Consider the following 13772-nt stretch of genomic DNA (forward strand, 5'->3'; position numbering starts at 1 on the left):
TTTTCTCTTTGAGTTATTAATTTATTATTTCTTAAAAAGTCAACAAAGAGAGGAACAACTGAAATAGCAACAATCTTTTGTGACCTATTTTCCATTCCTATGTGGGTGTATATAAGTCTCCTTGTAGCTAGCTTTAAAAAAAGTGATAAATTTATTAGAAATTAAAATTAAAATGATACAAATTAAAAGAAATGAATTAAGAAAAATACAAAGTGCAGAAAAGGAAAAAATAAAAATATTGAAAAGAAAAAAATAAAAATATATTTAAGGAATATGTAAAAAAAAAGAAAAATTAGATTGAAAAGAAAAGAAAAAATATATAATAAAGATAAATAAAGAAGTGACTTCCTCCCTCATCACAAGTATGAACAATTTTAACAACTTATCATCGTCCCTTAAAATATAGCAAGTGCTTTCTTCTTCCTATATCTTATCTATAAACAAGTTCTTTAATGTCTCATCTTTCAGTCTTGATCAGCATAAGTTCATTAAAGGTTACCAGAGATAATACTATATCTATTTTAATCTTGATCAAATAAACCAACTTCCTTTTAACAATCTCCATCTTTAGTCCTGTCAAACAATGTCCTAGAAGTTGATTTCTTTTAATTTTTATTTTCTCCCTTTTCATAAAATTTTTCAAAACTTTAATAAGTCTTTTGTAAATTCAATATAGAAAAGTTATTCAGGTGACTCTTCTATTTTGTTATTGGTTTATCATGTTTTTAAGAGAATTTAAAAAGTATTTTCCAACAGGAAGAATTCTTATAATTAATTCCAAAGTCTTATTTCTAAACATTCCGAACCCTTAGTCAATTTGTAACTTTCCTAAATCAAAGTTCCAGTCACCCCCCCCCTTTTTTTTTATTCCAAAATACTTAATTCTTAGGCTTGTATTTAAAACTACTTTCTCTAAGGATTGAAGGAAACTCACCCAATGCTATAAAACCTGCTGATCCAAAGGTTCCTAATAGCATTTAGACTTATATAGCGCTTTACACTGCTTTACAGCCCTCTCTAAACGGTTTACAGGGCCAGCATATTGCCCCCAACAAAGCAGTTAACAAACAATTTCCAAAAGTAATTGAAAAGGAACTATGCAAACCCACTGTTCTTTTAAAGGCAATGACCACAGTTTGAGCAAAACTGGCTTTTCTGCATCTCCCACAGCTCTTAACACTCCAGAGACTGTTGTCTTGCAGCCTTCTCACAAGAAGCAATTGTATGGAGCACTTGTGGGCTATCTCAAGTCCATTCTTTGTCCAGAGAGGAAGTACGAAGAACAGGTCTACTCACTGGCTCTTTATTCTACCGCAATCGTTGCTGAAAACGAAGCCAACTTCAATCCACCATTTCTTCTGCAGAAGTCCCTTGCTTTTAAAAATTGTGGAGAAAAATTCCATTTTGAACTTCATCACCATATTGCTTCACATTCTCCTTGGAGGACACAACTCATCAGATAAAAAACATTCTATGAATACCCCTTTCCTCTTGAAGCTTAATCTTGTTTTTCTCTAAAACAGGACTCAGGATGTAAATTATATAGTTTCCTGCTGTCATTCAGCTCCAGCTTGAGGCAGGGTAAGGGGCATTAACAGAAGGAGTGCCCAAAAGATGGAGTTGTTTGAGAGGAGGAACATTTTCTGCCTCGTGGCAATGTGCTTGCATGCATGCAATTATTCTGTCATTTCAGTGCAGGTAGTCCTTGCTTACCAACTGCCTTGTTTAGCGACCATTCAAAGTTAATGATGGTGTAAAACAAACCCCTAGTTTGCTGAATTATAAGAACAAGATTTTTATATTTTTATTAAAAAAACAAAATCACAAGCCACAGGGTAGGTGCATTAAGCCTCCCATTGCATTAATACAGTATTCTATTTTAAAAGCAAACCTGAAAAAATAAAAATAAAGGCGTAACATTTTAGCCCTCACTCCTTACTATGTCACTACCATATTCGACCTAAGATGTCATTCTCATAGAAGCTAGGAAAAAAATATATTTTTAGAGTATAATCCCTGACTGCCAAAAATGTTGCCCCCCTCACTTAATACACATAATAACACATATGTACCACCTTAGCCTATCGCTCCAAGGTTGTTTCTCCATTCCTGATCTACTTTGTGGGGGTCAGATAGAGGAAACAACTTGAGGTAAATCAGCAGCAGGTAAGTAAAATATAGAAAAGGCTGGCCTCCAACTTTTTCTTGCTTGAGGTGAGTGACATCCTTCTGCCTAATCAAGACCTCACAAGTTTCTCCCTTTCCATGACTGTAAAGCTGCAGTAAGAAGTGATCTCTATATGACAATCTACAGCCCTTGCATGATATGGAAAATGAACTACCTGTCTCTGTCTAGTGCCATATAATATGAACTCTACTGCATTCAATTTTCTGATTGAACCTCTCTTAAAGGAAAGTCATCAAGGACACAGTCTAAGCCAGCATCCTACCCCTACATATAAGAAGGGGAAGACCACTTCCCCATCGAACGCAGCAGAGAAGAAGGTGAATATATGCTTTTGGTGATTGACGTCATGAAAGGCAACTAGTTCCATCTCATAATCCAAGTAAACTCCCAGTTTCCTGGGCTTTTTCTTCAGAGTCAGGGGGGTCTTGGGTAGGGTAAGAGCTTTGTATTGGATCCGGTCTTTTCCCACCGCCCAGATTCCTTCTTCTGGGACAAGGATGAGCTTTCCCTTCCTCTTCATGGAATTTCTAGCCACCCCCAAGGCCCAATACCCATCCTCTCCAACTTCTACTTCCCAATAATGCTTCCCGGAGGAAAATCCCTCCTTTCCCAGGACACAGCGCTCCATATTAAATCTTTTAGGACTGTATGGTAGGCTCTGCCACATGAATCCCTGTATGACAGTTTTCTGGTCTCCAGACAGGATCAGTTCATGGCTGGCCGTTTCTGGATCCAGAACTATGTTTGCTGAGAGGAAAAAGGAGAAATGAGAAAAGAGAAAGAAGGGGAGGAGGAAAGGTTAACCTAAAAGAAAATGCTGCAATTAATTATAATGAGGAAGAAATTGATCAGCACATATATCTTATTTTGAAACAACTTTTAACGCTTATCCCATTAAAAGACCCATTTCCAAGGCTGCACCAAGTCTCCCTTGATCTATTTAGTCGATGGTATGAATGGCACTTCCCTGGACTAAATTGTGCAGTAAAAAAAAAGTAGTATTTTCATGCCTAAACAGAATAGGCTAATGTTATCTCATTAATGTTATTTAAATAAAATACAAACAATATATTTGATATCTAAATATATACTAAGTAGATAAGTAAGGATATAATATTTTGTACTTACTGCCTAATTTTTGGAAGTCTTTTTATTGTACTTTTAACCATATATTGATGAAGGTTCTCAGCCATCCAGGTAGAATTGTCTGGAAGGTGAGTCATTGAAACAACCAGAGGTGGGTTTCACATAATTTTACCATCAGTTTGGCGCGCACCAAAAATGTGAGCGTGCACACGCACGATTGCTTCGCTCGCGTGCATGCCTTCCGCACATGCACGCAGCCTTCCACGCATATGCTTTGCTCACATGCATGACTTAGAAAACATGGCTAAATAGGACGGCATAGTGCTGGGGCGGGAGGGGGGGCACCTGCAGGTTGCCATTACCGGTTCACGCAAACCAGTCCGAACCGGCTGAATACCCCCTCTGCAAACAACATGACTCAGCAAGAAAAAAAGGAGCCCAGTTGCCATAACTCAACTTCCAGACAATCCTACCTGGATGACTGAGAATCTTCACTGACATATTGCCACATGGAAGTTCCTTGTGTAAGTCCCTGCTATAAAAAAAAAAAAAAAAAGAAATTTCCCCATAGAATTTTTTAAAAGAATGGTATCAAAATCTCCACTAACGCGTATTGTATTTGTCATTGAAAAACGCAGTTGGGCTGATAGTACCCTAACTTAACACATGACAACACTTTTGAATTTAGAAAAAAATTCTTTGGAATATAGAGTAAAAATCTCATTAAAACTTGATGTAAAACATTCAGTTTCAGAGATTAGCACAACAATGATGGAATTTACATTTTGGAGTAATAACAAGCAGGACAGCCACCAACCTTTTTCGATTGGTATCACCATGTTCCTCCAATCTAAAAACAAGATTAAAGATTAAAATAAATCAAAGGAACAGTTTAATATTGAAATAATAATAATAATAAAAAAAACTATTCAAAATCACTACAAAGTAATTTTCTTTCTGCATCATTAGAACATAGCAGGCCCAATAGGGCCTCCTGGATCCAATGTTTTTCTATACAAATTTAAATCATCATCACCATTGTCATTATCTTTCGCTTCTGAATGAGGTTGCTGCCCCCCCTCCCCCCAACAATCTCAGGGGTCTCCTGAACTCACAGCTTCTGCTCGAACAGGAGGTGGCAGCACTGGCCAGGAGGGCTTTTGCAAACTCCACTTTGTGAACCAGTGCATCATTTCCTAGACTTGGAGGCACTGCTCACATCACTCATATCTTGATCATCTCCCAAGTGAATTAAGTGGGCCTGCTTTGAAAGATCATCTAAAAGCTGCATCTGGTCCAAAATGTGCCAGTAGGAGCAGTTATGGGTGTTTCCTCAATACATGCATGCTATGTCTCCATGAGTTCCACTGATTTCCAATGTGGTTACAAATGGAATTCAAGATGTGGTTGAACTATTTCAAAGGGCGGGGGGGGGGGGGAGAAGTACAGTTGCCTTTTGGAAAAAGCACCCTTGGGACACCCATGACCTGGATGATTGAGAATCTCCATAGACATGTGGTTGTCACCTATAAAACCTTCAATGGCATGGGGTTGGATTATTTGCAGGACCTCATGTTCTTTCTATCAGGTCCAAGTGAAAAGACACTGTCCAGGTCCCTGCAATTAAAGAATGCCATCTTAGGAAGTGTATAATTTCTGACCTTCCCTCTGGAACCTCCTATCTCCCAAGATTAAATTAAAGCCAACTCTATCAGCCTGTCAGAAAGTTCTGAAGACCTGGGTGTGCTCCAGGGCAGGGAGAATGGGAAACTAGATGTGAGATAAGATTGTTCTTGATGAGCATTTATTGCATTTCTTCTTTATAAGTTTTATGTTTCTGCTGTTATTGGGTTTTTTCCCCCCTGTGTTTTAATATGTTGTTAGGTGCACCTGAGTCATATTTGGGGTATTAAAGCAATAAAGATTGCCTTAATAATGATTATTTCTATTTAGTAATTATCTACTATAATTTGTCAGGGAGGTTGAGAAACTGTCCCAGGAAAGAGAATGGAGTTTTGATGCCTACAATATTTCTATTTCTATTTTTAAGTTTCTGCTTAAAAAAAATGTGAAGCAGTTTGAAAATTAAAGCATTACACATTTTTTTTCATTCACTTAAAGGAGTGATCATTGCTGAATAATAGAATTACATGCTTTGTACATTGGAAACCCTAAATTTAATCCCTTTAGATAACAGGACTAGACTTTTGTTAAGACTCTTATTTGAAACCATGGAAAATGCTGAATGTCACACCAGCATGACTGAGATAATTGGTTTGCTTGTTGGTAATTTTCTGAAGTGCACACTTTGTTCCTATCAGCAGATATTTTGCTACGGGTTTTTATTTGTCCCTTTCTGTTGTGTTACACAGAGTGACAATTTTACAAAAATATAATTAAGTTGATATTCTTCCTTTCCCATGAAAGACACAACACCGAATCACCTATAATACCTATATTATATATTAAGGAATACTTAATTTCACTGGAATTGAGATTGATAACTTCTGTATTAGATTGTGGCCCAAATATTTTTCTCGAAAACCAGAAGAAGAAAAAGAAACTCACTTACTCAGTTCAGTGACCAGCTTTCCTAGAATAGAAGAAAACAAAAACATCTTATTACTGTACTGCTGCAGAAAATGTAAATGTGTGGTTTTAACTCCTCCCCTCAGCATGCCACTATAGGGCATTGCATGCCAAAACAACTAGACACAAAGACAGTTTTCCCCCATGCCATCACTCTGCTAAACTCTGCTAATTCCCACAGCACGGTCTTATGTCTAAGGATATTTACCCATGTTATCCTTCTCATCTTTCCTATTACCTTCTCCTATTGGTATCTTATGATTTATCACTTTGTTTTTTGTCTTATGATTTATGACTGTATTTACGATTTACAATTTATGATTTATCACTTTGTTGTTTGTATGTACACTGAGAGCTTATACACCGGAGACAAATTCTTTGTGTGTCCAAACACACTTGGCCAATAAAGAATACCCTGTTCTGTTCTTTGCCATCATTATCTGTAATTAAAGCCAACTGGTATTCCCTAAGTCTTTGGAGAAATAATAAGGAACAAAATAACAGCTAAACGTAATCATCATTCAATATATAAGATAATAGAAAACTAATCAGGAGCTAGCAAAGATTTGTTTTCTTTCATGTTATACGGCTGATAGATTGATCTTGGGGGGAAGGGGGAGTTATTCCTTTAAACCAATGGCTTTTCAAATATGATCCAAGAATCCCCTTTGACAATTATTGAAGATATTTGCAGAATTTTAAAACAAAGTCATTCTCATTATTGCCTTTTATTTGTTACAAAATATGTTTTTTTTCTTATTTTAAGAAATTTTTATTAAATTTCAAAGATAAAAGGTTAAAATACAAAATTAAAACAAAAAAGGAAAATTGGGGGCAATAGAGAATGTTTAATGTAGGTTTTTTTCATGAAATACATTTACGTTAATATGTAATGGGTTTAATGTTCTCTTTACTCGATTCAATAAATAAATATTCTACAAAGGCATTAATTTTAATTTTAGTATGGTAAATATTGATAAATATAACCTATACAAACAAAGGTCTTTTGGAGTTTTCCATTATTATTAAAAGTTCAAAAAGATTCTTTGATTAAAAAATCTAAGAAGCACTGCTTCAAACAATGGGTGAATTGGATGACCAATCTACTACTAGATGGCAGCAAAGTGTAAGGCGTTTTTTAAAGCTGTTGGCTGCCATTTAGTGGTCAACTATTTTATGCAGCTGAGATACAGTTGTTGAGGAACTGAAATTCAAGTAAATATTAATTGAATATCCCTCTGGGAATTGTAAACTATCCTAAGAACATAACTGAGGAAAGAAAGTAAGGAATAAGAAGGGGAGGGAATTTTGTGATGGCTCCTTTAATATCATTATGGTTAATATCATTCTCTCCTGTTTTGTGTACCTTTTTAAAATTATTTTTAACTGTGACTGCTTTTGTATTTTTTTTTAATTAAGTGCTGTATGTCAACCAGTGTCGCTTTCATGTAAGATGGGCAACTACACAAATATGATAAATACGTAAATAAAATTGCCTGCTAGACTACAAAAGTACAAAAGCTGAGTTTTTTCCATTATTTTTTCAGTTCTACATATTCAGTCTGGAATGGGCTGATAAATTTCAAGACTAGAAGGACCGTTAACTAACCCATTGAGAAACAATAGCTATGTAAGCCAAAATTCAGTCAACCTTGCAGCCAAAATTCTGTCAACCTTGCAGTGGAGTGAGGGGTGAGGGTAGGGGTGGGATTCAGCCTATTTGGACCAGTTCGGGAAAACCGGTTGCTCCGATGATCAGCTGAGAATGAACCGGTTCACTCCGACGATCATGTGGGCCTGCAGTCGAAGATAAGTTTGGAAACAAACCGTGTGTGCACAGAGCGCACATTTGGCACATGTGCGCTCAGCGAACTGGTTGTTACACCAGTTCAATCCCACCACTGGGTGAGGGACAGATTAAAGAAGCAGATTAGAAGAACCATGAAATTGCCAGCATAGGACACATCATTTCAGGCTACCTCCCTGAATATGCCCTATACTGACTGCAGGTAGCATCTTGAGGCAGAATATTAGAGAAAATACTCCTTCTGGAGCAGAGCATCTTACACCATTCTTAGTGGCAGGTGAATGCTAAGCTTCAAGCAAAGAAGAGTAGTGTGCCATCCTTGCACTGAGGCAAGAAGATTTTATGGATTTATCCTTGGAAGAAACATTAGCCAGTGTTCCAATCTATTAAGAAACACCGATTCCAACCAAACACAATTACTGTAACTTCAGAGCTATCTCTCAATTAACTGTGCATTAACACTACTTTTATGCCAGTTAAAGGGCAGTTTCCTATGTACTCACTGTATTTGTTCAGTAGGTAAAAAGTAAATATAGCGAATCCAACCACAGCCATTAGGGAAAAACATAGAGCTACTATCCAGGATGATATTTTGGGGAAGAAGTGATCTGAAAAATGAAAGAAGTATCGATGAATGCATTTTAAAGCAATCCTGAAATATTGGAAAATGCTCTGCTTTTCTCTTTCCTATCCCTTCTGCTATGATTCATGAATGTTTCAGAAACATATGCCTTAATCATACATCCAAAATTCACACTATGCTCACTGATTCAGATAAATACATTTTCCCAAACTTTTGGTCCTCAAGAGTAAAAAAAAAAAAAAAAAAAAAAAAAAAGGAGAATGCAAAGAAATATATTACATGGCCTCATTTGAGATTTTCTTCTTGGAAAGATGTCTTGTATAACTCTTCATTGAGCTTGAGTTTGCCCTAATCAAGACATGGGCACCAGCTGCCAATTTGTCTAATTCTGAATTCATAATTTCAAACTCATATTACTGCAAAGCCTAGTTTCTAAAATACAGAATGGCCATTAACAGTGTTTATTGACTCACTTGTTATGTGGATGGTTGACTCCTTTTCCAGATCAAGGAGGCTGTTTCTAATGACACAAGTCAAGTTTGAACTTCCTTTTAGAATGATGTCAGCTTGTACATCGAACGTCCCATCATTTCTTTGTGAATCTTTTTTTGCCAACGAAGATAGAAGTCTCCCATTGAGCTCTCTCCACAGGACTTCAGGCTTTGGATACCAGCCACTGGAGCGACAAACCACTCGGATCCCTCTGTCCTGATAACCTTCAATGGAAAGGAGAGGAGCAGGCCCTAATGCTAGATGTGGGACAAACATGCATATTTTAAGCGTTTTCAGGCTGTTCCAAAGATGGGCATCCTGCAGAGCCAGGGAAATCTGCAACCTCCAAACCCCTAAGGTGACATTCTGGCTTCAATTGCTGGAAAAACGGAGGAATGCCTTCCTGCCATTGTGAGATATAAACACACACAAAATCCCATAATATAAGCAATAAAATAAGTTTCTTTTTTAAAGAGAAAGAAATCTTCAAAAAGAGGGAAGAAATTTGAGGAAAATTAAAACCTCATTTGTATCCATGTAATGAGGTGCTATTCACTTTGAGTTATTGTCCCATTTATTCTGTCTTTCAGCCCCAGCCCAAATATTAAATCAGGTTCTCGGCCCCCAGAAGTTGTTCCTCTTCTACTTTGTTCAAATAGTTATGGAGTCAGTTCAAGGAGCCTGGATAGCTCAGCAGACTAATGCATTGTAATTTAACTCCAGTTGTCTGCAATTAATAAGTTCAAATCTTGCCAGGCTCAAGGTTGACTCAGCCTTCCATCCTTTCTAAGATAGGTAAATTGAGGACCCAGTTTGTGGGGGCAATAAGCTGACTTTGTAAAAAAATATACAAAAGTATGAAGGCTATTGCTTAATGCATTGTAAGCCACCCCGAGTCTCCGGAGAAGGGCGGCATATAAATCAAATTAAAAAAAAAAAAAGAGCTGAGGTGGCGCAGTGGTTAGAGTGCAGTACAGCAGCTACTTCAGCTGACTGCTAGTTCAGTTCAGCAGATCAAATCTCACCGGCTCAAGGTTTACTCAGCCTTCCATCCTTCCGAAGTGGGTAAAATGAGGACCCAGATTGTTGGGGGCAATATGCTAATGCTAATATGCAATATGCTATATGCTAACTTTGTAAACCGCTTAGCGAGGGCTGTAAAGCACTATGAAGCGGTATAGAAGTCTTAATAATAATAATAATAATAATAATAATAATAATAATAATAATGAAAATAACAGAAAGATATCCAACACTGAGGGATAAAAGAATATTTGTTTTTTAAAAAATACCGTAGGATCAGAAGATTGTCCAGTCTAATCTTCATCCTGTAATAATTTAGATTTTTTTAAAATCATCACCCCATCTCCCTCCTCATCCCCAATCCAGGTATAAAACCTAAATTCTGCAATAGGAAGCTGGCATACTGTATAACAGGTGTCTTTGGGTGTCAGATGAGGCATAAAAGGCAAAACATACACTAAAACTATTATTCCGGAGACGTTTTAATGTCTGGATTATGATGAGTATTGGCAACTTCCCAATTTGTCTGCCTCTATTTTTTTTTACCTCTTAAGGCAAAGAAGTAAGCGTGATTTTTCCTCCTCCTCCTCCTGTCAAAACGATCCTACCCTTTCCTTCCAACACAAGTTGAATGGTGGATTGAATCAGTTCCAGACACTGCTACCATAAGAACATGAAATGAGACCTTCCAGGTCTGATAAAACTTCCAGCAGTAGCATTTCAGATATTTCTAGTAAGCCTATAAACAGAGCATGCAGTCAACAGTACAATACGTCTCAATTCTTCTCAGCATTCACTATTAGAAGCATATTGCATCTGAATATGGATGTCCCAATCAGGTATCACAGCCAGTCATCAGTGGGGTTGCATACCTTTAAAGGACCAGATTTCAGGCTTTGAATGGTGGTAAATATTCGGGATGTCACAATTGAAGAAGCTCAAGGAGTGATAAGGGCAGCAGTTATTACCAAAAGTAGCTGCCTGAATTTGCTTTATAGCAGATGGGGAAACATCAACCCTCAAAAATGCAGCTGTAGGAGATGACCAGACTGAGCCCAAGGGAGAAATCAAATGCATCACATGTCTTAAGTCCCTTCGTGCCCACAAGAGATCTAAGTCCAACCCACCTTGAATTCCTCTGACTCTTATCTACTGCCTGCTTTCTTCAACTGTTAGTAGCTCAGATTCAGGGGTCCTTGGTGCTCTGTGAACTTGCTTGGTTTTTTGTTTTTGTTTTTTTGCAAACACTTCATTACCCTAATTAGGTAACATCATCAGTACTAACACTCCAGCACTGATGATGTTATCTAGTTAGGGTAATGAAAGATTTTCAAGAAAACAAGCTCAGAGAGCACCAAGGACTGCTCATTTCAACCCTGAGCTACAAATAGTCTCCTTTATTAGTAGTTCAGATTCTTGTAGACAGCATAAGCTTGCAATAAACCTTTATATTCATTTGAACTGCCTGGATTTCTGATTTCCCATGCAGCAGTCCAGACTTGCATATGTCCCAGAGTCTAAAACTGGTAGCAAAATGGCAATTTTTGGTGGCATGATTTAGCCCCCTCTCCCATTTTCTCTTCAAACATCTGGAAAATTCAATTATGTTGTGCTTGCTTGTTTTTTTTAATGCTGACATTGAAAAAGGAAAAGCTAAGTGTTTCAACCAATCATACTTTCTGGTCCCCATGTCAAGGAAGTGAAAAAGAAATGAATGGCCACTGGAAGAAAAATGGTTACCCACCTTGACATTATGGAACAGTAACCCTTATTCCTTCTAAACATCAAGAAAAACAGATTAAGTAGGTTGAAAGATTTTTGGGGGAGAAACCTTAATAGCCCTGGTTTTCTCACAATCTAAGAACATATTGAAAGGTTGATGACTGCAGAGATTTTAGAGCCAATTTTGATTACACATTTCTATTAAAAAAGATTTGCCCTTTACTTACCAGTCACTTTCATATCTAACGTGGCTTCCTGTTGGAAACTCCCATTCTTAACAGAGCAGTGGTAGTGTCCCTCATCAAATAGGCTAATGTTAAAAATCTTCAGCCCAATCTTTCCATCCCCAATGCCATCTTTTAGAAATTCTGTTCTTCCTTGGTATTCTGGCTGCTGCTGTTCCAGATGATCTTTGCCACTGCGATAAAGGTGTACATAGGAAGAATTTTGGGAGCGGAACCAAGTAATCTCCATATTCTGGACATTTGTTCTGGGGGACAGATGACAGTGTAGCACAATCGTCTCCCTCAGAGAGGCAGTGATTGGGTGATGTGGTCCAAGCAATGTCAGCTGTACTGTGAAATGTACCAAATGCATAAAAATTATAAATGGCCAAATCAACTGAAGGAGCAACATTATATAGGCAATTTATCTAATCATGTCAAATAGCAACTGATAGTTGGCTGAACTATTAATCCATCACTTAAATACAGTGGGTTGAGTTTCTGTTGGATAATCATTCAGCTCATATTCAAACTCAGTTAGAGAAAAAAATTGGACAGGGGTGGGATAGCTCAATAGTATAATACTTGCTTTACACATATGCACACACACAAATGGAATCCTTAACATTTCCAGGTAGGCTGAGAAGACTCTTGTGCGAATGGATGCCAATCACCCCAGATAATGATCACTGTAGTATATTTTCATATCCACACAGGACATAAACTTGAGTTCCATCAAAACCATTGACTGGAACTCTCATTAAGGATCTAATGCCAGGTCCCGGTTTTCTTCAGAATTGAGCAGGGGCACAGCGCACTGCACAATTGAGTAATGTAATTGTAAGAACTGGAGAGGTGTGTGTGAGAGATCTAACACTAGAGACAGATCTGCACCACTGGTGTGATAGAACCCAATGCCAAGTTAGATGGACGAAGGGTCTGACTTTGTATGTCAGCTTCCTATATTCATTTCCTAACCTTTCTGTTAGCAGGGCATCCTTGTATTGATCAGCCTTCCTTCTTTCATTAGATCGATATTAATACAACCCCCAATATACATGTAATGGGATTTGTTACCCATGTTGATTCATTAAATTATTTCTACATTTTTATAATGTTATATTTATATATTTCTTAGGTATGGCACCCATCTTTGCCATCTTTCATTCAAGAACTCAAGGAAGCATATCTATGGCATCTTCGGCCCATTTGAGCTCCCATAGTTAAAGGCAGACTGGAATCTGGGTGTCTCCAGTGCCACTCCAACTCTTTAACTGCTACACCACACTGTCTCTTTGTTTTAATGTGAGGTTATAGGGGGATGTTATGTTTAGCGCTTGCTCTCTCTTTCTCTCTCGGTGTTTGTGTGTGTGTGTGTATGTATGTGTGTAAAATGCTTCTTAATATATAATACATAAAAACAATTACATTTCTTAGAAAATACAGTAACACACAAAGTTCTTACTTGGATTGCCATTGTTAACAAGTAGAATAACTAAGAAAGTGGTGAAAATAAACAGGAAATAATTCATTTTGGAAACACAACTGAAGGTTTTCACTTCCCTTGTTTTCTTATTCTGGTCTTCAAGGCATGTAGGAACTATTAGAAAACAAACAAACAAACAAAAGAAATATTTTTAGTATTGTATTTTGTTAGTATGATTCTCTTTTTCTTTAGATAACATTGCATAGTTCAAAATGCTGGCAAATGGTTTTTAACAGCTGATTTAGGCAAAAGATGCCGAATAATGTAACTTTTCAATTAAATTTATTAGTGAAAATGTTAAAATACTCAATTATGGTTTGGGATCACTAGGATACCTAGGATCAAACTAGCATACAATCTTTTCATCCTCATCGTCAGGAAATAGTTTCAATGAAAGAGTGCGTGTGGAACTTCCTGTCAGGTAAAAAATTAAGAAATGTAAAACTGGATAGAAATTTTAAGCAACTGTTGCTTTTTTTCTGACAGACTATAAGCTTAACTATTCAATTTTTCAAAATGGCCATAAATACCTCAACGTATTAGAACTGAAGTATGACAATCCATGAAACAAA

General features: G+C 37.1%; 1 protein-coding gene across 5 annotated transcripts in view; it reads right to left on the bottom strand.

The window, feature by feature from the left end:
- LOC139312145 (butyrophilin subfamily 2 member A2-like) overlaps positions 1–13772 on the bottom strand; it is a 27405-nt gene continuing 13633 nt past the window's right edge. For 3 of the 5 annotated variants that reach the window (XM_070936703.1, XM_070936700.1, XM_070936702.1), the window contains exons 2-8: positions 13180–13314; positions 11718–12065; positions 8727–9002; positions 8174–8278; positions 5847–5867; positions 4092–4124; positions 1–2935 (exon numbers count right to left, since the gene is read on the bottom strand). In XM_070936703.1, the coding sequence (XP_070792804.1) occupies positions 2421–2935; positions 4092–4124; positions 5847–5867; positions 8174–8278; positions 8727–9002; positions 11718–12065; positions 13180–13246 (1365 nt within the window). In that variant the 5' untranslated portion in view covers positions 13247–13314 and the 3' untranslated portion in view covers positions 1–2420. Of the gene's footprint in view, positions 2936–4091; positions 4125–5842; positions 5868–8173; positions 8279–8726; positions 9003–11717; positions 12066–13179; positions 13315–13772 lie in introns of all 5 variants that reach the window. The other 2 variants (XM_070936701.1, XM_070936704.1) reach the window with 2 other exon arrangements.

This window comes from Pituophis catenifer, unplaced genomic scaffold, assembly GCF_029215685.1.
Source record: "Pituophis catenifer annectens isolate HBS135680 unplaced genomic scaffold, rPitCat1.0.hap2 SCAF_2, whole genome shotgun sequence".
In the NCBI taxonomy this organism is placed as follows: domain Eukaryota; kingdom Metazoa; phylum Chordata; class Lepidosauria; order Squamata; family Colubridae; genus Pituophis; species Pituophis catenifer.